The 26,807-nt window shown below is 39.0% G+C and overlaps 2 protein-coding genes across 5 annotated transcripts; one reads left to right on the forward strand and one right to left on the reverse strand.

Moving 5' to 3' along the window:
• hacd1 (3-hydroxyacyl-CoA dehydratase 1) lies at positions 1-10,120 on the forward strand. Of its 3 annotated transcripts, XR_004777164.1 has the most exons (8): positions 5-234; positions 1,848-1,965; positions 2,243-2,261; positions 2,368-2,456; positions 4,247-4,368; positions 6,582-6,760; positions 7,433-7,577; positions 9,434-9,696. XR_004777164.1 is itself a non-coding variant. In XM_027032241.2 (7 exons), the coding sequence occupies exons 1-7, from the start codon at positions 116-118 to the stop codon at positions 9,493-9,495; spliced, it is 708 nt and encodes a 235-aa protein (XP_026888042.2). In that variant the 5' UTR covers positions 1-115; the 3' UTR covers positions 9,496-10,120. The 3 variants fall into 3 exon arrangements, 2 of the variants coding, with proteins under 2 accessions (XP_026888042.2, XP_026888041.1); XM_027032241.2 differs by lacking the exon at positions 7,433-7,577 and having other exon boundaries at positions 1-234; positions 9,434-10,120; XM_027032240.2 differs by lacking the exon at positions 9,434-9,696 and having other exon boundaries at positions 7,433-8,794.
• Positions 9,505-25,345, reverse strand: LOC113591646 (collectin-12-like). 2 transcript variants are annotated; one of them, XM_027032238.2, is made up of 9 exons: positions 24,850-25,345; positions 24,360-24,410; positions 19,945-20,067; positions 18,381-18,467; positions 17,181-18,224; positions 15,420-15,911; positions 12,987-13,132; positions 10,674-10,783; positions 9,505-10,585 (listed from the first exon to the last, which is right to left on the reverse strand). In XM_027032238.2, the coding sequence occupies exons 1-9, from the start codon at positions 24,854-24,856 to the stop codon at positions 10,447-10,449; spliced, it is 2,199 nt and encodes a 732-aa protein (XP_026888039.2). In that variant the 5' UTR covers positions 24,857-25,345; the 3' UTR covers positions 9,505-10,446. The 2 variants fall into 2 exon arrangements, with proteins under 2 accessions (XP_026888039.2, XP_026888038.2); XM_027032237.2 differs by having other exon boundaries at positions 24,360-24,416.
• Positions 25,346-26,807: the final 1,462 nt, after the last annotated feature.

The following is a 26,807-nucleotide window of genomic DNA, read 5'->3' on the forward strand; positions in this document are numbered from 1 at the left end:
CGCATTTGTTGCAGGCATCAGTCCCGCGAGAGGGGTTTCGGGGAAGAATGACGCCCCTACTGACAGCTGCGCTCGCGCACCGTCTTACAGACTTTCGCAGTCTACCCCCGGTACCATGGCGTCTGGTGAGGAGGACGGAGCGGTGGAGGAGAAAGAATCTAACAACAAAAAGCGGACGAAAGGCGCTATTGCTACCACGTGGCTCACGTTCTACAACATCGCCATGACGGCCGGGTACGTGCAGTTTACTTGGTTCGCTTTAAAGTGAAAAACCTTTGCCGACGTCCGTTACGCACAGGTCCTATCGCTGTGTTCAGGCGCGTTTCTGTTCCAAGACTGTCCATCTATAACCGTTTAGCCTTATTTAGTAAACCGCAGAACGGTTTAAATGACGGGAGAATGCGTTGCCTGGAAGTATTTCATTCTGTGGTTGAGTTTCTTTGCGAATAACAGCCGTTATAAGGAAACAACCTGACAGGGGTTTTCCGTGCGGCCACCAGCGAGCGTCTGCTTTTCCAAATACGGTCGACGGTACGGCGTCCGCGTCAGCCACTACAGCCCACTGCTGGCGATAAGTTTAGACGCACTCTGACACCGGAGCTTTGGTTTGGCAGAACGAAATCCTAAATCAACATGCTATAAAGACGTATAAGATATTGAGGCGTAATGTGGTTTAATGTCTGGAGTTGAAGACAGACTCAGATCAAGGCACAATTAGGGGAAAAAAGTGAATAGGACTTCAGGCTAGTCTACAGTGGCAGGTCTACGTAATAGGCTGTACCATTAGAGTAGCCTATAGCCAGTCTATTTACCCGTGTTAAATTTACACGATTAATGTTTATATAGACCCACTTAGACTCGATCTCTAACAGTATTCATTTGCTTTGTAAAGTACACAAAAATGCCCGTGTTAATATATTAACACAGCTATAATCCTTAAAGGTGTTCAATGATGTTTCCTTAAATTTGTTTGTCGCTGCTGATTGTTTGGTTACTTGAACTGTTATTTATCCTTTGTAAGTTCCTAAACAATACAAAAGTCTGAAAAGATAAAATTATAATAGTAATGTATATGACCATACATACCTGCTTTTGAACAAATTATAGTCTCAGTACATCTGAGTCATTGTTTAGCTCATTTAACATGTATTTCTCTAAAAAATTATGTTAGGAATATTAACCAGCATTCCTTAGTGGACAACTGACTGCTATCCATAGTAAAGACAAGGGAGGCTGTAAAACCTGGTACAATACGTTTAAACTCTAAAAGGAAACCTCTCATATTCAGAATGTATCTGAGTTTACAATTATTGAAAACACAGCTCCTCTTCCTGTTTCGTGAACTTTTATATTTCTTTGCAGCATCTACAAAGTCATCTTACTGTATGCTCCTAGATGTCTCTGCCCATGATTCTTTAGCTGTCCTGCTATCGTAGAGAAAGAACAAAAACCTGTTTTATCTTCTTAGCTATGCAATAAATATCTTTTTGACAAGGGAAGTTAATGCAAAAAAACAGATTATCTTCTCACAGAGATGTTGCTTGAGGGAATGTTGTGGCTTTGTTCAGAGCTTTTCACAGCTCGCAGTCAAACGTGTACCTGAGCACTCTCTTGAGTGGAACTTTGATTGAACCTTTTAAGTGCTAGAACCAAACTCTACACTCCTAAGCAGAGCTTTTGCTATTGTGCAAAATCTTTCGATGGATTATTTTAAGTCCATTAGGTAATTACTTTTTCAGGAGGATCATTTCTACTTGTGGTCATTATGTGAGTATGATGAACCATGTCTGTATTTTTCATGGTATGTTTTCGTATGTACACTAATATGTCTGATACGTGTGATCTAGGTGGCTGGTGCTGGGTGTTGCAATGATGCGGTTCTATCTCCAGAAAGGCACACATAAGGGCTTGTACAAAAGCATAGCAAGGACACTTAAGTTCTTCCAGACATTTGCTCTGCTAGAGGTAAGTGCTCTCTCTTTTTCTGTGTGTTGCTCTCTCACTCACACTTTGTCTCTTTCAGTCTCCTTCTCTCTCTCTTTCTCTCTGTCTTTTTGACATTGCTTGTCAATCACCCTGCCCCTGGATCTAATTTCTTTGCCCTTCATTGCCCAATCACAGAGACAGAAACATCCTCTAGTAGATATATTCAGATGTGATGTTTCAGACAGCCTTGGTTGGGTTTCTATCCTTTAAAGTTTTTATCTCTTTCTCTCCATCTTGCTCCCATCTTATTATTCAGGTTGGTCACTGTGCAACTGGTATGTATGTCCTACTTAATATAAACACTTCAACATGAAATACTGTTGTTGGGAAATAGATGAAGAAATTCCTGTGCCTCTAACTGTGCATATATGTGTGTTACAGGACTTGTGAGGACATCTGTGATTGTGACTGGGGTCCAAGTGAGCTCTCGGATATTCATGGTTTGGTTCATCACGCATAGTATCAGACAGGTGAGTTCAGTCATGCAGTCACGTCAAAGTGCAACACAAATTACATATGCCAAAGAAAAGGATTGTTTTAATTTAGACCTTCAGTATTCCCCTGAACACATTTCTGGAAACTCCTTTCCATGGTTAGTCAGTCAAGTTCAGTGTTAGTCTGTCCAATGTTGCATGTTCAATCTGTGTTAAGTCACTGAAATTTATATCAAGGCAAGTTTGGTAGTGCTGACTATGCAGCATAAGGAGGTCTAATGCTTACAGTCTTGACAAGGGTTTATTTGTTTTAGAATTATTTAAATAAAATTGTTTTAGAGTGGTTTTCTTTTTAGATTTTTAAAGAAGTTGACAAGTGACAAGCAAATGGAGAGAACAAAGATCAATGTTGGTCGGTGATTCTTCTAATAATTATAGCTTTGATTTCCACTATAATTTTTGCATTTAGCAACACCTAGAGTTAGTAGCTATTGATAGCTACAGTAGCTATAGTAGCTATTGATAAGTGCTGACATTATGTAATTATTAAATCTCAGATTTGTATGAAGAAAAAGGGCAGTAACTATGTTTACATATACATTGGTCGTTCGATATCAGTCTGACTAAGACTGCTAGTTAAATTATGCTGTGGTTATCTAAAAAGTGCAGTCTGACTGTTATGGCCCTGCCAAGGTCTTAGTTGACCTAAGCTTAGCCTGACTGAAACGTGGTTCAGGCCAATTTTAGTTGTTCCCTTTTTAATGTGGATTCAAACATGTAAACACCATTGACTCTTGTAAAACCACATGTGTAATGGCCTTTTTATGATACCAGTGTTTTGATTTTGATATCAAAAAAATGAGGGGATAAAGAGAAAATCTATAATGTGGCTTTTTTGAATCACTAGAAAATGCCTGAAGATGGCTTCAGAAAGCCTGGCTTTGTGGAGTTTGTATAACAAATGTGAAATTTTCTCATGCATTAACCTTTTTTCATGAGGGGCTGTTTTACTTTTTTGAAGTCAGACTGTGCTGCTCTGCAGGTGAACGGCACTATGAAGGAATCAGTCCTGTCTACGGCTCTTATAAATGGCTGGATTGCTCCAGTTTTTGACACTGACTAAAAGCTTAGTCAGGCTATTGTGTGCATGGTAATGTCATCAGTTTTAATAGGGCCTGAATACCAAGTCTGTGGTGTGCACCACATGGGATAAATAAGACAGAGCTGGTACATACAGTTAAGTACAGTTAGTATGGATGACAGTTAACTACAATTGACAGAGTTAACCTTCATTCTAAGTAGCAGAGCATTTTGGTTTTGTGCACACATCTAATGGAACTGAGCAATTAAACTAGTCCAATCTTTTAGGCCAAATGGTGAGGCTATTCTGAGAGGCTGAGGCCTTATAGAGCTTCTTTTTAAACAGTTAGGTCAAACTGCTAATACTGCTGAGGAGTTGTTGGAGTTACAGCATATCCTCCATCATCCTATGGAAGCACATTCAGAGCAACACCCAGGAAAAAAAAGCTCAAAACCTTCCTGTGTGATTTGTCTTTTTAAATACTAGTCTCATCAGAGCAGGATGTTTGCCACCGAGCTGGTATGTGATGTGAAGTATCAGCAGAGGAGAAAGGGCCCTTACATTCACACTCACAGCAACTTTCAGTAATTATGTCCAGGGTCGTGTCCAAAGTATTGCTAAAACAAAGAAGAATATGTAGAAATATTTCTTAAACATAGAAATGGAATACACAAATAATAGGAATATAGATACCAGTGTCTGTTTTGAAGCTTTGCTTATTACTTTTGTCTTTCTGCTCCTTTAGGTCCAGAATCAGGAGAGTTTGATACTGTTCCTGGTAGCATGGACGGTCACAGAGATCACACGTTACTCTTTCTACACCTTCAGTCTCCTCAAGCATCTGCCATACTTCATCAAATGGGCCAGGTGTGAAAGCCTCTCAGCACAACAGGGTAACTCAACACAACAGGGTAACTCAGCAGGGGAGGGTTACTCAGCAGAGCAGGGTAAATCAGCACAAGAGGGTAACTCAATAGAGCAGGGTAAATCAGCACAAGAGGGTAACACAGCAGGGGAGGGTAACTTAGCACAGGAGGGTAAATCAGCAACTCCTGCATGCTGTTTCCTCTTGCCCATTTGCTTATCTTTACCTTTTATCTCTTCTGTCTGCCAATATCACCTATAGCACTTCCAATTCACAAAATATGCTTAGAAATCTTAGTTAATATGGCAGATTTGATTTAGTACATTTGAAAAGTATGTTTTCATTAAAAAGTGCATTTATGCAGTATTGCTGCAGTAATGCATTTGGAACTAATGGTTTTAAAGCAAAGGAAGTAAAAGTATTAGAGCGAGCTGGCAAAGCTGATCAAAAAAGACCAGCACCCAAGTTCACAAACATGTTGTTGAGCTTTTGTATTAACTCCTTGGCTTCAAGGGAATAAAACAATCAGGCTCTTTTGTGCACCCTTGTTCACAAAATGTTTTATAAAGCCATCCTTGATGTGCACCAGCTTGAAAGAATTACTGCTTTTTTAAAACAATTGACCAGCACGTCATAAAATGTATGTGGGGGTTTTATAACTGACACAGCTCAAACTCATAAATAGTTTTTGAGTTTGGTATGTGTATCAGCTCAAACTCATAAATAGTTTCTGAGTTTGGTATGTGTATCAGCTCAAACTCATAAATAGTTTTTGCGTTTGGTATGTGTATCAGCTCAAACTCATAAATAGTTTTTGCGTTTGGTATGTGCTTATACTGGCCGCCACTAGTTCTTTTACATGTTTGTTGATTACCTGTGCCATTATGGATTTTGGGTAAATTGCCCACTGGTTTAATTGAATTGATCATTTGTTTATGGTGTATCAAAACTGAATAAATAGCAATCTGAAAAAAGAGACAGAAACACTGGTAGACACTAAAAAATCATCAGTTTTTCCACAAATGGTAAAATTGTAATTGTTAAGTGGTGAGTATGAGATAGAGCATGTCTTAGCATGAGAATCATGCCATTGATTACAGTAATCTGCAAAGCACACAAACACCCACAGTGATTAAATACAGTTGCTTTTGATGAGTAACATATCTCACATGTCCTCCTGAGTGTTTGAGAATTTGTGTGTGTGTATGTGTGCATGTGTGTGTGTGTGTGTGTGTGTCATGGTTAGACCCCTTGTGGAGGACTTGTGTTCAGCTGCTGATATATTTAAGACTGTTTTGGGCATGGAATGCTCGTCCGCTATTAGTATCTCCCCCCATGTGCACACACACTTCCATACTTCCGCCAAGACCAAACTTTCCTTGTGCTCCAAACTCAAAATTCTTACACCTCAGGAACACTAAATGTGCACACTCTAAATATAGAGGGCCCTCATTTTCATCTTGGGCATGGCATTGCTGTTAGTGCTGGAGGTAGACAGTGGATACAGTAGAGTTACATTGTGCTGTGGGCTTGTAATTCATCCAGATAGTCTTATTAATATCAATGTAATGACATCCTTATAGAGTAGAGATTAGCTATTGTGTGTAGAAGCTGGTTGGTACTTTCATTGTTGATCTAGTTTCAGTGTGCTAAGTCACCTACGGCATGCCAGCTGTCTACAGTGAGGTCATCAGGCAGTGCCTAATATTTGCCCTGCACTAGTAGACAGGGATGATGACACAGCTGGAATTATGCCAGCTGTTAGATATCCCCAAGTACCCGTGCTATTGCAGGGAAATGAAGTGTTTGTGAAAAAGAGTATACCATGGTTTGTTGTTCGTAAGGGTGTTTTTTTGCTGGTGGAACTAATGGATTAACATTGATTATCTTCACCCATCATTTGCCAGTTTAATATGTTTTAAAATGTTTTTGGGAAACATCTTTTAATAGCAAAGTTAATGCTTGCCTACCCCAAGCAGTTTTGTCATTTTTAAAAGTCTTGTCTTAGAGTATAATTTGATATAATGTGTAACATTGCAAAAATATATTAATCATATTGTGAACTTGATTTCAGATCCAGTTTAGTCAATGTCAGTATCATTCAGATTAACCATTTGACTAGCCTAGACATTTCACTAATTTATTTTTTATTGTATTTAAAATGTTTTGTGATGCGTCACAAGTATTTGACTACTGTGATATTTCCCCCTTTCAGGTATAACTTGTTTATTATCATGTATCCTCTGGGTGTGATTGGTGAACTGATGACCATATATGCTGCTCTGCCATATGTTCGGAAGTCGGGCATGTACTCCTTAAGGCTCCCAAACAAGTACAATGTCTCCTTTGACTATTACTACTTCCTCATCATCGTAATGCTCTCCTACATCCCACGTAAGGACCATCCTTAATCTTCCACACTTTTCTCACTTTGTCCAATAAATCAGCTAAAGGTAGTGAACCATCTGTACCATGTAGTATCACAATGTGGAAGTCTGATAAAGTGACCCATAGTGTTAATAGTAATAATTGCAGTGTAGCACACAAGGTTTCCAGATGAAGATAAACTACAGTAAATCGCATTCCCTGGAATCTTCTTCAGATGTATTTATTTATTCAAGACAGGTCCTTCATCATCTATACAAGCAAAGTGCTTCTGTGCATCTAAGTAAAATGTTTTTTACATCATAGGCCACAAAAGATGATTATAGGACACACGGCATGTTGTGTTCTGAGGGGAACTAAAACCAGCTGGGATTAGAAACAGGAAACTATTTTATAATTGGTTAGCCATTTGTAAGCCCAAACCCAAATGAGCTATCGTGTTTTTATATATATATAAACTGTTTTGCATCTCAAATTTAGAGGCAGACCCTCAATTTCTCCTAGAGCATATACTCTGTCATGAGAACTAAATTACAGAGGGACACTCCATCAAACATAATGTAAAATCTCTTTAGATTTCAGAGTCTCTTTTGTTCTCCCAGCTTTCTGTTTTCTTGCGTGCTTTGCCATTTTGATTACACAGTAAGCAAAACCTGACTTTTGTTCTCTCACATTTGTCAGTGTTTCCTCAGCTCTTCCTCCACATGCTACGTCAGAGGAGAAGAGTGTTGCATGGAGAAGTTATAGTGGAAAAGGATGAATAGAGAGAGACTACAGCTGGCCCCCAGGCAGTAGTGCTCAGAAAACTAACAGCCATCAGTCCATGGTGAAGAAAGGATCAATCAACTAGGCTGTGCCTCTGTCTCTCGGCAACAAGCTAAAGCCATCATATAAAAAAAAAATATTAAAAAAAAATGAAATACTTCAGAAACTATCTAGTACAACATCCTATCTGTGGCTCTGGAGGCAAGCTCCACCAGACTTGAAAACAAGATGGTTTTTATTTGGATGGAAAACACCATCAGTATAGTCACCAAATTCGTCCAGAGTACCTACAAAAAAACAAACTTTATTCTTTGAGATTCATAAGAAAATTGAATATTTACCAAATAAAGTGGAAAAAAAAAACATTAGGAAATTTCCCAGAACATTTCCCCCTTTAATTGTTCAATTAAAATTTCACCCACAAGAAGTTTACTTTACATGGGGTGAAACCCCCAAACACAAGGTTTGGTTCTTTAATAAACATAAATAATTGGGCATAAATGTTCTCCTGCATTTATATTTATTTTTTAAAAAGTTTTCTTTACAGTATCTGCACACTGCTTCTATGTTAAAAGATGGTCCAATCTGGTCCAAGTTACATTTTCAGAATCTTGTGTTAGTGCTGTTGTTTTGTTCATGTTTGAAATGTAAATACATGAGTGTGGTGCCAGGACAAAGGGAACGAAAAATGTTTCAATGTTTTTGAAATATTTTTTTATACCTTGACTGCACTATGACTCTTTATCCTGCTTCAGTGTTTAATGCTGCAAACTAGAGTTTCAAAACTGGTGAAATTTGTCCAGAGATAGCTAAAAAAGAGCAGCTCTGTTCTGAGTAGCTCAAGGACTTTTGGTTAAACCTGTTCTGAATCCTGACTAGTTAGTCTTCAAACCCTTTGCTTTGAATTGTGTTTTGGGCCATTCCATATCAAAGTACTTAGTCTAGACACCAGCACAGAATTTGGAACCACACCACTAGAAAATCCAAACTCATACCAAATACCCTGGATATACACGTTTTGTATGATGAAAGTTTACTACATGGAAAGAAAAATGTAAATATGAAATGGCCATTTTGTTTTCAGTATTTAAATCTCAGGATTTTTTTTTTTTTTTTAATCACATTTAGAGCAGTTTTCTAGAATTAATTTCAATACAGTAAGCCAAAAACTGAGCCTCGTAATAAAGACAGAAACATTCGTATTAAAATAACATGCTATTTCACAATTGCTGAAATTAACACATTTTTTAAATAAACTTGGGCAACCCATTGCAAATATACCATTATACCTATGCAGTTTTACTTTCTCCACATTATATATTTTTTTTTATTCCAAATCTCTTTTGTTAGAAATTGCATGCAAAATGTCTTAAACATGTTCTTTCAACACTTTAATCCTTAGATGGATTCATATTAGTACCTGCTTTAATACAAATTGAAAATTCATCTACTGCTCTACAACACAGTGTAATCACAAGACTACACAGATGTCATTGATGACACTCTGCCTTACTTGAACATGACAGTTGTATCAAAATATTTTGGATTTGGAGAATGCATCTAATTTCTGTCAGCCTTAAATGGAAAATTACATTTAGAGATGTAAAAGTGTTGTGCATTGAAGATCTAGGTTATTTGGCCTTTCAAAACTCATAGAGCCAGGGTCAGTAGCTGAATCATGGCTATGAACTTATTGAGGTAAATGAGGAGATTTTCACTTTTACTAATATACATTTTCTTTGCATTTCCAAGCTGATTTGCAGATTCTAATTACAGTGGCTACAAAATCTGGACGTTGAAGTGTCTTTTCAACAGGTTTGGCATGGAATGGTCCATTTTAAAGAAACTACTTTAAAACAACTTTGTTGTAATCTCTCTCTCTCTCTCTCTCTCTCTCTCTCTCTCTCTCTCTCTAAGGTGCTACTGTCACATCATTTTGTGCAGCTGTGGAGCAAAGGGTAAAAATGATGAAAATGTGAATACTTAAGAAAATGAATGTGTTCATTTTATTAAGTGCACTGCAAGTTAATGAGTATTAAATTAATAAAAAGCAGGGTAAGAGACAAAAAAATGATAATGTTATTGGAATTCTTTTTTACATGAGCAATACGAAAACATAAGCAGTGAAAAAATATTACACCAATACTTCAAAAGAATAAAAAACTAATTTATGATTGGCATTTCTGCTACGTGTAATGTTATTTCATGTCTATGATGTTATGTACACAAGATAAGAGGTCAAATATCCTGTGCCAAACCATTAGAATTCCACATAGGGCCCACCACTCTAATGATATGTCAAGGAAAGAACTGAGGTGTGTGGGACTGTCTGAGACAATAAAAACAAATAGGACACAGAAAGCAAATTTAGAGGAATATGACCCGATCCAAAATCATAAGCATATCTTACTATAAAAATTATTTGGGTACCAAAGTACTAAAATGCAAATTTATATGCTTCTATCCCTGTAGGAGTACTGTATCTAAAGATGTTTTTAATTTGGATCTTTTTACAGTTATCAAGCCAATTTATTTGTATGATTAGGTCATGGTTAGCAAGTCCACTATTTAACTAAGCGTAGTTCAACATAGTTTCTGTATGAACAAATGAAAAACCTAAGACTAGTGGTTCCATTTGACTGTCTCTGATACACTGATATATAATACAGATTTTAGATAAGTGGTGGATACATGTCTAAGTCTCCTTTTACTAATGGAAATCAAATTCTTGACCCAAAAGGCTGCAGTCTCTTGCATCTTCTGCTGGAAAGGATGACTGTTTTCCTTCTTTCATTGTACCTGCTTCTGGAGCACCTCCATGGTTAATATGCCTGTCAACCATCCAACACTGTTTCAAGCTGTGGGGGTCTTTGACTACAGCTGACCAGGGCATGGCCATTTTATATACACTTGCTGGAATATCACAAATTTCAGCTGTCCACTGCTCTCTCACAAATGGAGCCAATTTGATCATCACAATTGAAGTCATTCCACTGGCCACCGTGAACGAGTCCTGCACAGTCTTCATGTCCATGGCTCCACTTATCAGGTTGACCACGCCTCCATTTCCTACACGTAAACACATGTACTTTGTGTTTTTATTCTAACTAGTCTCCTACATGAGACAATAAAACAGAAGGATTGTTCCTGTACTTACATGAAAGTAGGCAGTGAGCCGTCCACCCAGCGCCATACATTTTCTTCCTCTCTGTCTGTCAAACCCAGCCAGAAATATCCTTTACCCACTGTATGAAGATGCAGCCAGTCCTGAGGACAAAATAATCAAATGACTATACTGTAACATACAGTAGACATGAGCACCCAAGTATAGATAACTGTCTAGTTCCTCCACACGGTTTATTATATTGAACATCAAGTAATTTATTTTTGTAATTCTTTATTTTTGCAAAGGGAGCAATGATATCACATCACATATACACACCATATTTTGCAAATATGTCTTATCTCCATTCTAGAATGTTTTACCCTTTTTATTTTTAGCCATTCAGTTTTATACAAAAGAACAACAACAAAAAAACAAAAACGAATTATTAAATAAACATCCCATTTTCAATCTTACATTTTTCCCCCACAAGTAGTGAAACCTACCTAGAACACAATAAGCTTTCCCTTCCAGTTAAGCTTTTGACTGATGCTGAGCTCAGCCTCACTGGCTCTAAATCAACTCTTTAAAAAATGTTTCCATTGATGATGTAATTTTTTCTGCTTCCAACCTGGTTCAAAATCCAGGTCTCATCCTCGATTCAACTATTTCATTCCCAGCTCTTGTGCAACATAGCAAAAATTAGACCATTTCACTGACTGCTGCTGAATCCCTCCCAGAATTACTCTCTTTGTTATCCCCCCCAAATATGACATTATCTAGACCTCTGTCTACATTTAAACCTAACCTCAAAATTCACCTTTTTCTCTTACATCATACAACCTTCCCCAGACCCACTCTGCATCACTATATTATCTGTATGATGATGATGATGATGATGATGATTATTATTATTTCACATGGAGAGAGGAGCATAGTCATTCAGTGTATCTCAATGAACTCTGGCCTTATGGACTTATTGTCATGATTCTTCTCTGGTGCTGAATTTCCTGTGGTGACGGTCTCCTCATGGCCTATGTTTCCGTTTTGGTTTTGTTCCCTGGTTCGACCTCATGTTTTGATTTTCCCCACTCTTGATTTGTCTCACCTATCATTAGTTGAACTGAGAAAGTTATTTCCATTAAATATATTTCATTGCTCAAGTTTATCCAATCATCTAGTGCAGGGGCAGAAGCAGACATGAGTCATAAGGAGTCAACAACACCTTGTTACAGCTTTTTTATACCCCACAATATTTGTCGGAACTTGGTATATCAAAATTTAGCATGACGATGTGTCAAATTCATAGGGCATTGTTACGAACCCCAGGAACAAATATCAGTCCCGCACAGTCACGCCCACTAGCACACACACCCTGATCTGACTCACTGGAATTCTAGTACACACCTGATTCCTATTCCCCTCATTACCTACCCCTTTATAAGCTTCTCCTCCCTGCATACTAGTCGCAAAGTATTGCTCCTATGTGGTGTACCGAGCATTTCCTCATCCTGTGCGTATTCCCAGTTATTGACTCCTGCCTACTTTCTAGACCTCGTCGCCTGCCTGACCATCGGACACCTCCTGAATGCTACCCCATGCATCGACCCCGGACCGACCCGACCACGCTTACTGCACATATTAATTTGGTTGCTAAAATAAAACCTCTGCAACTGGATCTTCTTCTACGTGTGTGCATTCATTACATGCATTACAAAATTACATAATTCAAGGCTTCAAGGAGTTCTGTCCTAAATGTCTTAATATAGGGCACTGCAAAAAATATGTGCAAGAGATCAGCCACTCTCTCTCCACATAGCCTCCAACATCTGTGGTTTTCCCCTGGCTGTTGCTTTGGAATAATAAAAACCACACATGCACATTTCCAACAACATTCTCTCCAGGCATGTGAATTAGTACACTTCCATTGTAATTCACAGATCTTAAAGCACATTTCACTTGGAATAACAACACTACCATCTTCCCATCTGTGCTTTATATATTCTGTTGTGTTGAGTTTCTTTACCATCAAACCCTTTCTTTACCAATATTTCTTTACCATTAAACCCTTATCTTTGATAAGATACCTTTGTGTGGCTGAGACTTAAACATTTCTAAACAAAATAATACAATAACTTTATGTGTAATTAATTCATATCGTGGGCCACTGTTTTGGGGAAAGAGAAGAACCCTGCCATGTTATTTAATATAATCTAGGATAAATGCATGTACTATTCTAATTCATATAAACTCAAGGTTCAACTCCAGATGCAAGTAAATAATAACCTTAACAGGCCCATTAAGAAACAAGCCTTGATGTTTTATCTAAATCATGACAGAGTAAGGTGTATATGAGAGTCTCCTCACCTGTTCTTCACTATCCCTGATGATGAGCAAGGATGAAGCCATAGCACTGCATTTCTTCTGGGCGCCATCAAAACTAAGCTGCTCGGTAATGAAGCCATAGCAGCTGTTTCTGAACCTTAACCAGTCTTCAGGGCAACCAGGTGCACCTATACAACACAAAGGGACATTACTATGATGTGAGTTCAGTGTATAGAGACAGTGAATGGGTATTCAGACATTTAGACATTCATCATTCATCCAGCTGTGTTAGATAAAAATTGGTCTGTGCTTGAGATTTTTCATGACATTGGAGCCAGCATAATGTGCTGGCATTGCAATGCCTAACCCAATCATTTACATTTGAAAGAAAATACAAACCATGACTTTTTCAAAATATTTTGATGGGGATATCTGATCCTGATTTTAATAGCATCAGTGAGTTAAAATGGTCTAATCAGCAATTGTTTATTAATTTCTTATTCAGTATAAACCCAGCAGCAGAAATTGTATATTTAGTTATCCCCTTTTAGCAGAAACAACCTCATACAACTGTTTCCTGGAATGGTTTATCAGCCTGTATATCAGATCAGGGGAATTCTGGCCCACTCCTCCACACAAAACTGCTTCAAGTAAGTGATTGGGGACCCTTGAATCAATGCCTGTTTTAGGTCTTCAATGCAGGTTTTGACCTGGACTTAGACTGAACCTCCACTTTTGGCTTCCTCCACTTCTTTTTGTCAGAGCTTTTTGTCAGAGCTGTTAGTTGTTTGCTGTGTTCCAAATGTCTTCAGTGTTTGCCATGTTGTTTTTGTTTTTTATTTCAGCTTTCTGTCAGCTGACTCCCCATTCTGCTCAAGAGTTGAATTAACATCCAGCTGTTCAAAAGCTCACACAGCTACCTTACAGTTGGTAGTGCCATTTTGTTCAAAGGGAGATTGGATCTATGAAGTGAGATAATGAAGCCATCTTTGCTCCACAACAGTGCAAAATCATTGTGTAGAGAAGATACAGTAAACAATTACCTTGATATTGCTATAAAGGGTGCTTTGCACTGTTATGGTTACCGCCATTTTGGATTCATTTTGTGCCTCTTTGCTTTCAGTTTTGTGTTGTAGGTCCTCCAGGAGATGACACTGCGACAAGAGCAGTGACAAGTGGCTGGTTTGTTGTGTGACCGGTCAAATAGGATAGAGAACTGATTGGATGAAGGTCTCATTAGCTAGTGGTTAAATACACATGTCGAGAATGTACTGTTGCCCTGTGGTGTCTTGAGCAGCAGACTCCATGTGGTCACGGTAGACAGGTTTTTGTAGTGGATTCTTTAAGAGGGCCTCCTGAGACTGTACCAAATACTCTGTAGTAGGTTCTTTCAGTAGGGCCTTATGAGACATTCGATTGCTGTGCAAGAAGCTTTGAAGTTATGCTTAGGCTTTATCTAGAGTGTTATGAGAAGTACTGGTTTCACATAAGTCGTTGTATGTGCAGTAAGGTGCCTAGGAGTGTGCGTAATATTTTTATTTGTTATTGTTATTTTTGTTTAGGGAAGTGAGTTTCTGGAGGGTGGTTCGGTGTTTATGTTGGCTTGGCCAATCCTGATGTTATGCTCCTGATTTTGTGATTGTGTGACCAATACATGATAAAATTGTTTAATCCTATTGCAATTTTTGTGTTTTCTTTATGTTGCTTTTGTCCTCAGAACTTTGAGCCAGTATGTTAGGGTCATAACAGCACTCTGCACTGGAGCTTTTGTAATTGCCTCTGTAAAGAGGCGCAAAAATGTTTATGTTACACTTTTTTTTTGTTTTATAGCTTTCTATTCATGTTATGCTCTGAATATGCTTTCATGCGATCTTCTGAGAATCTAATTCAATAAAATAAAATACATATATTTAGAATTATATAAACAAATGTTTGTGAGAAAAAACTGCAATGTAAAACAAATACCAAACAATAAGAAGAGCATTTAGATGAATCATCCAGGCTGATTTATTCTAAGGTGGAATACATGATGTAAGCATATTTAGCAAACTATGCAACTGACCTTGGCATGGTAACAGTGATCAGATGAGGGATACTTGAACCTAGAACCTTCCACTACTAGGTCATCTTCCCAATTAGAAAAGAAAAATTCTCTAGCTCCAAAAGGTTCTTGTTCCTGAACCACTGCCTACTGATGGTGAAGCACTTTGGGAATAATGCATAATGGAGCAGAATAGCAAATCAGCACAATCCAAATTTAGAACCTTGTACAGGAACGTCAAACAAGAAAAAGGTTCAATTAAAAATGGTACTAAAATTTGATTAACACACATCAAAAGTATGCAGAGGATGCAATATGTTTTTTATGAAGTCCTTGCAGTAAGGACTCCAATTTCTAATTTGTGTGGTGTTGAAAGCATCTTTTATTCAGGTGAGTTGACATGACCTGACATTCCTTATGCATGATGCTCTTACCTGGCAGAGATATGGTAGCAACTGTTGGCACCTCTCCTTGCAGTTCAACACCTATAGTTGGCAATGGAGCTAATCTTCTTGGGGGTCCTGGTAACCCTGGTGGTCCTGGAGGGCCCATTGGCCCTACTGGTCCTGCAGGTCCTGGCTGCCCTACAGATCCAAATAGTCCACGAACACCTGTTGGTCCGTGGGCCCCCTGAGGTCCGGGCAACCCATCTCTGCCTGGCTGTCCAGGTGTGCCGGTCTCTCCATTGACACCCCGAGGTCCTGCACGACCTCCTGATCCTCGTGGTCCCTTTGGTCCAGAGCTACCAGGAGAACCTTGCTTGCCTGTCAATCCTGTAAATCCAGGATAGCCAGAGCTTCCCTTTACTCCTTGAGAGCCAGGTACACCTGCCTCTCCTCTATCGCCTCGTTCTCCCTTCTGTCCAGGAGGGCCAACAGTACCAATGGGGCCTTTTTCACCACGAAGGCCCCTTGGACCCGGTGGGCCTGAGGAAAGCACAGAAAGAGCAAAATGTGCTTAACATGTGACTGACGCACACGCTGGCATGTTTGCTTCAATGTTTCTCAAAGTTTTAATTATTGCCTTTGCAATAATACAGTACAGAAATATGGTTAGAACATTTAGTCGATAGTAAAAGCCTATGAGCATTTTATCCATTTAATCACCATGTGTGAATTTGTGTGAAATTAACCAATACAAAATCATGAAATCTCTAAGGTTGAAGCTTGATATTTTCATATTCATATGTCATATAAAGTCAAGGTTCAGTCAAATTTCCTCTTACTCCCTCTAAGATTTGGTGTGACAGACCACACTTTTACTCAATGAACAATTGTACAAAATGTCATTTTAGACATTTATTATACATTTCTATGCTACTTTCATATATTTCACTACTTTTGTGAACCAGACACAAACTTATTTCAAACACTAATACATTTGGTTCACATGAGTAAAGGTATGTTTTCACATGAAATATGATACATTTCTAAAATCAGACTTCATATTTTCAGCTTTAAGGCCATATTTTTTCTTTATGCAGTCAAATGATACCTCATTAGGAAGAGAAGTGAGATCAGTCTGAACATCGTGATATGAAACATGAGTATCTTACTATAAGTACTTTTAAAGTGAATAAAAAATATATATGCAAAAACAAATAATGCCCTGAGATTTCAAAGTGTTAATGGACAATTTCTTGTCCATTAACAAGTGTGCACGCACACACACATTTATTGTGTATTCATTTGTTGGATGTGTTATGTTTACCTGTGTGTCTGTCTTCCCTGTGTTCCAGGTTTTGCCTCTGACTCTCTTGTATTTATATTGTCCTGTATATAGTTACACACTGGTGGTAGGGAGTGGCTGCCATTTTGTTTGGGTGTGGGTTTATATCTGTTTCTAACGGTGTAGTCAGTGTAGTCATTAAATATTTATTTTTCTTAGCTTGGTCAGTTGTCTTTTTGTTCCTAGTGTGGTTTTGTTTGTTGTGTTGGCCTGGGTCTATTGCTATTGCACCAGTTTCTTGTCTTTGAACACCAAAACTTGTAAGTACACTTGACCATTGTTGTCAAGATCATTGTCTGGTTTGCATTCCATTATTCATTTCTAGCAGTTACACTCAAACCCTATGTTATGGCCTCTCTGCCTGAAAAGGGTTGTAACAGATTAAATGCTTTTGGCCTTGTCTAAGATAAACTGTGAGGTTTCTTCTGACTGAAAACATGCAGGTGTGTGCTTGGGTGATTTCCTACCCTGCAGTACTGTAAAGTTGGTAATGAGCTGTGCATGCTTGCTGTCTACTAGCTTCATCTCCTCCATGACAATCGACAGGTTGCTGACCTCCTTGTCCAGCCGTGCCGACAGATCGCCCTGCTGGGTCCTGAGAGCTGCCCCATGCACCTGTACCCCAGCCAGGCTCCTTTTGAGACTCAGCAGGAGGTCCGAATGGCTCCCCACAGTGTCTGAACAGCTCCGCAGGGCACTGAGCTCTCTGTTCACCCCACCCAGCATTTGAGTTGCATAGCTCACATTCCCTGTCACCATGTCAACGATCTCTTCCCCGGTGTCCAGCTGCTCTTCCAGGTAGTTGAAGTGGGTTCCTGTGCGGCTGCTGAACTCCCGTTCCTGGTCCAGCAGCTCCCGCAGGCTTACTGCATTGCTATCGCTCAGCGTGCTAATGTTGACAATTTGAGTGGTGATGTTAGTGAGCTGAGTGCTCATCTCCTCAAGCACCTCCGAGATGGCCTGGGCATGGGCTGTGGTGTTGAGCCCGGCCCTCTCCGCGTTGCTGATCTTTTCCCGCAGCCAGTTCACATTGCTGGCCATCAGCAACGTGTCCTGCTGCAGAGCCAGTGCATCATGCTGCATGATCTGCGCGGCCTCGGCTGCAACCTCTGTTGAGTGCTGCAGTGCAGCGGTGACGGTATCCTGCTGCATGTGTGTGAGGTTGAGGCGGTCGGTGGTGAGTTGCAGCACCTGCTGCATGTCCGTGCAAGTGCGCAGGCTCTGCCGGAGACGCTCCGTGTCACTCTGCAGGACAGGCATTCTCGTAGCGACTGTCAGGAGTGTGGCATTAGCAGAGTGCAGCATCCCCATGTTCGTCTCCAGCTGCGACTGCAGGAAGTCCTGCAGGGCACGAAGGTCCTGAGATAAGGAGCGGAGCTGTTGCAGAGTGGCGCCATTGCTGTTCACGTGGTCAGAGACGGCAGCCAGTCCCTGGCGCATGGTCAACAGGCTTGACCGATACATCTGCAACTCACTGGATGTGCTCCTAAGCTTCACACCAGCCTCATCATCTGACACACGAAAAACAGAATGATGATACAAAAGGAGAATAAGAGAAAGCAAGGGGAAAAGGGCAGAACAAAAAGAAGCTGAAAACCCTGACTGCTGTATTGTGAGAATTAGCAATTTGAAGCTGTTTCTCTAGTTTGCATAACCATGGAACTTACCTAGCTTTTTCACATTCAACTCCATAGCACTGATTTTCCCTCCATAACTATGCATTCTTCCAGTGACAGTATCAATCCTCTGTACCACTAAGGGAAAAAAAAGTAAATTTATACTATGACAACTGGACATACCAGGCTTTCTTAACCCTCTGAAATAAATAACTTTGGTACAAAAATCCACCTTGGTACAAAGAAACGTACTTTCAAATGGATCAATTCTTTGACAAAATTTTCACTGTCCTTCTCTCTCATTACCCATATATAATTTAGAGTCTTTGCACTAAAGCATAAATGTTGAATACTCTATTTCCTTTAATGCTCTGCTCTGAGGTCATTCGAAACTACCTTGCTGTTTCAAAAACTGTTCAGCAAACTCAGAGATCAAAGCCACTGGCCACAGATGTTGGTCTCTGTTTTGCTGCTAATCCATAGCTCAGGAAAGTGTGGCAGTTGTTTTCACACACCCACAAGAAACAGGTCGCTCCATTTCCTCTGAAAAAAATCTAGGAGTCTAAGAAATCAGAATTATTCATGTTTGGGAGAATTTTCCCTGAATACCCTTTCAAAAGGATTCTTTTATCCTTATATCAGTACTTATACAATCAGTCTTTTCCTTAACAACAGTGAACTGAGAATATGAGGATATATATGAGAATATAAGGATACAACAGACCATGCTGTTTTTTTATGGGCCAAAGTGTCTTGCCACAAGTTAATCCAGTTACCTGTTACATCAGACATTGAAGTTTAAGTTATATGCCGCTAATGACATTCTGAATTAAACAACTGGCCGTTTCTCTGGAATTGTCTAGAGACTAAAATTATCTTTAAAAAATCATTTCTCTTGGGTGGAGATCAATCATACACTCAATCATTCAAATATTTTAGAATTATAAAAACTAAACACTTCCAGTAATTTTAAGGTCAAATGCTGGCCAGAGGTATGCATGCTTTCTGTACAAACCCCAAACCATTAATTCATGGTCCAGCTTCTTAAGTGTTTCCACAATTACCCAAACTCACCCAGCTGAGTCTATAATTTCTATGCAGTAAAATAAATAAAAGGTATGACAGAGGCACTGACTGTATGACACTAAAAACTTAAATAAACATGCTCTGAAACAGTTCTGAAGACAGGCTATAATCTTAGTTTCAACTATTAGTACAGTTTCTCTCCCAACCCCTTACCTCCCCACTTCTCTTTACCATGTTCCTGAAGAGACATTCCTAGATGTAACTGCAAGTAAACATATGTGGGCGGGCTCACATGCACACTTACGCACATATATTCTCTCACACACACACACACACACACACACACACACACACACACACACACACATGCTACATTTGCTACATTTGCTGCCACTACAATACAAACAAACCCAGGGCAGTATCCATGGTGATTAAACAACAGACTACTTATTCTTGGCTGGGAAAAACACCCCACACATACTGACTAGAGATGTGACCTCAGACACACTCAAACCAATGAACCAATGAACCAATGAACCAATGAACCAGTGTCAGTGTGTGTGTGTGTGTGTGTGTGTGTGTGTGTTACCTTTGTAACTCATTATGGCTACAGCAATGGACAGCAGAGCACACAGCACATACAGAAGGCCAACAGCTACCTTCAGAGCCCATTCAGTCTTACACTTGGTATACTGAGCTCCATCTTGGATACCTGTAGTAGGACGAAGAAGAAAGACAGATCGCGATAACATTTCATGGACTCTTCTTTCTATGAAATGTGCTATGAATATGGGTAAACATATATAGCCCAACAGAATGAGACATATCAATAAAGGAAGAGGATTTGAATTAATAAAGATTACATCACATACACATATGTCCCTGCAAAATGACTCACGATCTTCATCAGCATCATGAGAAAAAGCACAGAAAGTGCTTTGTTCATGTGAACCTGAAATACTGAGCTCCTCTCCCTTCCTCTCTCTCAAGCTGAGCTTCTTCCTCTTCCTGCTCTCTTTGTGGAAAGTTAATTTCCCCTTCATTGCACACTGGCAAATCCATACAGATCCAAGCACAAAGCTAGAGAAGAATCCCAATAAGGCCATACAATTATTCACAACGCTGTTAAAAGAGAAGTTGTAAATAATGTAATTTACATTTTGTAATAGTTCGGGCATGGCTTTGTGTGCAATAAAGCTGATTTAAAGAACATGGAGTAGCTGGTACTCAAATGCACTGCACTGAGAATGAAACATGAAGGAAACAAGTGCTGTAATTTGGAAATGAAGGTCACCTTAATCAAGGCAACAATAAAAACAGACATTTCTATTCTATTGTCACTCTTAGTGTAACAACAAAACAAGGACACACTGTCAATTATGTCATTTTATTGTCATGCTAAATTTGAGCAAGTTACAGGCCAGGTGCATGAAGTGCTTTGCTTTTTTTTTTTTATTCAGCACTCAAGTCCACAACAGTAAAATAAGTATTATAAATTATTTTCTTTTAATGACAGTTTTGTTTTATGTTAGTGCAATATATTTAACATGTACGAGCATCCTGTATATCACTAAAAGGCAGTGGTGGCTATAAGGGGTCGAGCAAAACCAGAGGCTTGTGGATATGAAAAAGGAGGTGAATTACTAATTGTACAGGGATAGTGGAATAATCCAAGGTACGTAAAGGGGCAATCCAAAACATAGAGAAATAACCAGTCCAAGTCCGAAACCAAAAGAGCAATGACAAAAAAGAACCAGGCAGAAAATCCGAAAGGGGTAGGCAAAAAGACAAAAACCAGAAATACGAGAACAGGGTACGATACACAGAAAGGCTATCCAAAAAGAACATTGGTATGCTTTAAGATAAACTGTCGGCAATACTTCGCAAAGACTGTGAGTCTGAAACACTCTTACATTCTTACAGCTGTATGTCTTACACGTGTAATCAAGACATACAGCTGAGTTCAATACTCTGGCGACACAGATCTGATTGGACACCTCCAATTGGTCATGTCATTGACTGAGTGATGAACAGCTGCTTGGTACTGTAGTCTGCATTGGAATGTGGTCTTATGACAGTGGCTCAGTTGTTAAGGTGCTTGAATTGTGGTTGGGTAGTTGCTGGTTCGAGTACTGCTGCTACTGAATTGCCACTATGGGGCCCCTGAGCCTCTTTACCCTCAGTTGCTCCTGCCTGGCAGTATCCTAACCTGATGGTGTGGCAGTCAACAGTGGTATTCTGTTCTACTGTGTGTGATGATGATATCATTAAAATATTTTTCAAAAGTTGTGAACATTAAAGGAGTATTACAGACTCGGCAAATGTAGTTTTTTGTGGAATTGGGAAATAATGTTATGAACGTCTATGCATACCCACCACACCGATTAGGATGTAATGTTTCACATCTGAAATGTTTAACACTTGTTCAGAACAGTTGCAGGGCTTCCAGAGTCTAGAAGTAAGAGTGTTTGCCAACACAGTTTGATGGACCACTATTGAGATTCCCGCACTGATCATATTCCTTATTAAAGCAGTATATCACTCAAAAAAGGAGTGATGCACACAAGACATGCATGCATGTTTCCATTTCCTGATCCCAAGAAATAGCCTACAGGAATTTACACAGCTGAGAAATATTATTTTCTGTCTCACAGCTGTGATTCAAGTGTTTTCCCTGGTAAAAATCAATTTTGGCCACCTTAGCATTGGTGATCAAGCACAACCTGGTTGCCATGAACTTCCAGAACTCAATATCAACGTGACAATGAATATAAAGTAGCCTGCCGGTTCTGATTGGGTGGTCTGGTCTGCTAGTCAGTCTTACTGTCTCTATGTGTATTTGCACAAACGCCACAGTTGACTCAAGCTCCCTTTCATTTTAACCCCACCTCCATCCCTTCATGCTTCATTCATCATTTCCTCTTGCTTAGTGCAAGGAAACATTACAGTGAACAGTTATGAAACCACAAGAATCAGGAGAACCAAGCCAAACACCTTCATATTTAGAACTTTACCAATCTCTGTGAGAAACTAGCACTGTTATGCTAGCAAAGAGAGTGAAATAAATTATAGAGCAAAAACACTACAGTGAACAGTGAGAGATTATGTGTCTAAAGTGGTTGTGTAACTGCAATACTGTATGAATGCTCTGGGTAAAATCATACTTGGTACTTGGAGCACAAACATACTCAGTTCACACTTAATCAAAAAGTCTGAGAGCAAGCTGCACTCTACATTCACTGTCTTCAGTATGCATTTATGAACTGCACACTTAGAATGTAGTGGGAGTATTTGTTGTTATCAGTGTATTCAGTATTTGTTATTGGTTGTCATTGGCAGCCTTTAGTCAGATGTCACAGTTTTGTTCTGTATCCCTAGTAGAGGTAACTTCTAATGCACCTCTGTCATGCCAGTAAAATGTTCTGTTATATGACTGGTATACACCTGATCTGGCTTAATCGAATATTGTGGCAGGTCATGAGACAATAAACAGAATGACAATGAGCAGGAATCAGGTAGTATTAAATAATAGATTAATACAATCTCTAAACTGGGTTATTTCCCATGCAAATAGAAAAACATCTGTGTATGCGTGTTTCATTGAGAGAGAATTAAAAAGTGAAGCATGTGAACAAGTGTGTGTGCATGTGAAAAAGTGAATGAGAGTAAATGAGTGAGAGAGAGAGAGAGAGAGAGAGACAGATAGAGAGACAGAGACTTGATTTCTGAATGACCTCAACTACCAGCTAAAACTAAAGATGGAGCATAGTGGATGCATTTTTTACTGGCTTGAACGCATACACAAACAACAAACCTAAGCCTTAAAGCACACAAACATGCATCTTTGAAATGACCTGACAGAAAGCAGCAATTCACTATAAAAATATCCCAATTACTGGACCTGCAGCCACATACCTCTGGCATGATTGCAAGCTGTTTCAAATACAAGCCAGATAGCCAGACTGAGTTAGATTTATTTCTGCCTTTTGCAGACACACCGTTATACCTTAATCTGTTTCATAATGGCACCAAGTAAAAAACAAAGTATATCATTCTTTTGTGTCACAAAATAGCTAACAGGTGCAAAGAGAGCTGAATTTAAGATGGAAAATCGTCAGCCAAAATGTACTCAGTGTGCCAATTTAGGTACGCACACACACATGCACACACTAGATTTCAGAAACATAGCACTAACCACTAAATAACTTTTCACTACATATTCATTTATTATACATTTCATCAAAACTGTTGATTAATGTGTTGTCCTAGCCTATTTTGCCGACTGCAACTTTTTACATTTCCTGATAAAATTATTTTACAAGAATCCAAGTTAAAAGGTGATTTGTTGTTAGTATAGAGATCTTGTGCAAACTGATGTTACTAGTAGACAAACTGATGCAGCCATGTCAGAAACAGCCCACCTACCCTAGACCCACTGGCATGACTGAGGTTCCACATCTACAATAATGTGGCTACTTGGCAAGGATTAGGCTTTATGTGTTATATTAATCAAGAGTAAATTAACTAAACTTACTTTACTGACCACTGACATCTTTTATTATTTGAATCACCCAAATCATTTCAAAGAACTGATGTCATTTAGGGATGGCCTTTTTAAAATGCCACACCCATGCACTCCGATGCCTCAAAAATATTTAAACAACAGATAAATTGTGAATAAAAAACACTTACAGCATTTGACATACACTCTTTTGCAGAGCAACTTACATACATTTATCAGTATGACAATAATTGCACTCACTGGATAATGAACCCATAACATTGGTATTGTTAGCACCTTGCACATCCTGCTCTACTAAGACCTACTGATGTCGATCTTAAAAAAAAACAAAAACCTATCAGTACTGAGTGTCAAGTATCCCTGTACACATGCAGATGCTGCAGGAGACAGGGCAATGCATGCCCTCAGTTTTACAAACAGTTGTCTACCAATATTGGGAGCAGTACTTGCTCATTGTTCAAATGGAATGAGTCAATGCTTACCAAACCTCTTATATCCAAATGACTGGACATCCTCCTCCTCAACAATCTCGTCTGAGTCTCACACACAGACACACAGAGAGAGAGAGAGAGAGAGAGAGAGAGAGAGAGAGAGAGAGAGAGAGAGAGAGAAAACAAAGTTATTAGAATCAGTTTCCTTTTTGAAGTGTGACTAGCCAGTCAAAATAACACCACGTGACATTTCAATCGCTCGATTTTTGTTTGTTGTTGTTGAGTGTGTTGTTTTGTTTGTTTGTTTTTTGGTACCATTGGTTGTAGGCTTGTTCAGTTGCCAAGCATTTGTCTTACATTTGTCCATGCAATCTGCGCCCAAGTTCCAAATCATTTCACAACATTCGGCAATTAAGTTTAACCAGATGTAGCATATGCACACACGCACGTACATAAGTAGCTACTTGACACATAGTAAAGCATAGTAAACAGACTACTAGAAAATCGGCGCCACATATGAAACATGTGTATTGTAGCTTACCTTTCATTGCGGCTGACACAGCACACGCGTTTCAGTTGAAAGGCTATAGTTTCGATGTATCAGTCACCATGCTCTTCCACCAAATTACACGGCGTATCTGTAACTACTTTGTTGTTGACAAGTTGTATCTGAAAACAGCACAGTGATCCATGTTCACACAACTAAACAGGCGCAAAACAAACGTTTGAGAGTCATTTGAGATTCCGCTTCAGTATTGGTCATATGCCAAAAGTTGCACATAAAATGTCATAACTTTGTAAAGACTGGCAGCTCTGCTCCTCGCCACTGCACGGACTGAGAGTTGCAGCGATACTGTTTCTCCTCCCGCGTGGCGTGGGCTCACAAAACCACAAATATGTCAAATAGAATGGAAGTCGTAAGCGCACGTCCGTGACCACGTGTTTTCTCCATCTGCAGGACCCACAGATCGAAGGAAAGGGAAGATTCTTTTCTCTTGCCCAGTGTAATGGTTCGGGTCATGATTACATTACCGGGCCCCGATGGAGCGCGCAACCTCTGGTGAAACATCTGGTGATCATTAGCGACCTTTCAAAGCGTTAAGGGAGTGTCGCGCAGCAGAATGTGATCAGTGGTAGATTCAGATAAACAGTGCGCATTGTAGTCTACGATAAACACTTCAAAGAAATAGGAAAAGCACATTTTCCAGTATGGAAATTAAAGTTCTGTAGAGGTCAAAGTCTCTGCACGCGTGTTTGTGCATGTGGTCTTGCATGTCAACTCCATAAACACAGATACAGAGAGATCCTCTAGTGTACTGTGTCTTCCACTCTGAAGTGCACCTAGATCTGTATGTATGCTGACCAGCAAACTCTCTAAACATATACTTTTACACACACTCAGGTACAAATACCGCCGTGGTCACGCTATCTGCACTTCGCAAAGGTTCGGTCTACGCTGAAAGCTAAATTGCGCGCCTACAGTTTGTATTACGGTAACTAATGTGAAACGACGTAGGGGGTAAAGTTTCTGAAAATCTAAGACATCTCCATCTTAATTAAACATATCTTACTGAGATCATATCTTACTATATTGCATCGAAAGAAAATGTGTTAAATGTAGAAGAGAAAAGTCTATAAAAACTTTCAAATCTTCCCAGTTAATTTTTTTTTCCAGTCGAATCCACTATAATTTATAAAGATCACTTTCTTAGCTACTCATACGATTTCTTTGTTTCTACTGTGAGTAGGTTGAGAAATTTATAACACTAAAATTGTGCATATAGCGAATCATTTCACTAGAGTATATTTAAAGCATATACAATAAAAAACACAAATCAAATTATTATCAATTCACTCTTCTATATTCTTTTCACAATATGATGTGAAAATACTGCTTTTATTAGGGGAATTTGTAGTAAAGGGATGGCAAAATCCTGTGAAATGTCTGTTCAGTTCACTAAATATCACTACTTGAAGCTCTATAAAATACAAATGTTAAATTGTTATCCGATCACTCCACTCTTTAAATCCATTTTTTCATGTAACCACGGTATGACTTTCAGTTCTTTGTAATGTAGGAATTTGGTGTAATATAGTGGCAAATTCCTTTTAAATGTCTATTCAATTCTGTATACACAACTTTTGAAGCTCTATAAAGTAATTCATCCAAAGTGTTATCAAATTACTCCACTAAATTCTTGAAATTCTTGAAAATCTTGTGTACCTTTGGTATGACTTTCAGTCATTTTTACTGTAAGGTTTAGGAGTAATATGATGGCATGTTAAATGTCTAAGTGTTTCACTATATATATATATATATATATATATATATATATATATATATATATATATATATATATATATAAATTGTCTGGTTATATACATGCAACTTAAGAAAGTCTATAAAATAAACAAATCAAATGATCACATCAAGTTCAAGTTTCAAGTTCAAGTTTGGTTTATTTGTCACATACATAGTCATACACAGTACAACACGCA

The sequence above is a fragment of the Electrophorus electricus genome, chromosome 19 (assembly GCF_013358815.1).
Source record: "Electrophorus electricus isolate fEleEle1 chromosome 19, fEleEle1.pri, whole genome shotgun sequence".
Taxonomy (NCBI): domain Eukaryota; kingdom Metazoa; phylum Chordata; class Actinopteri; order Gymnotiformes; family Gymnotidae; genus Electrophorus; species Electrophorus electricus.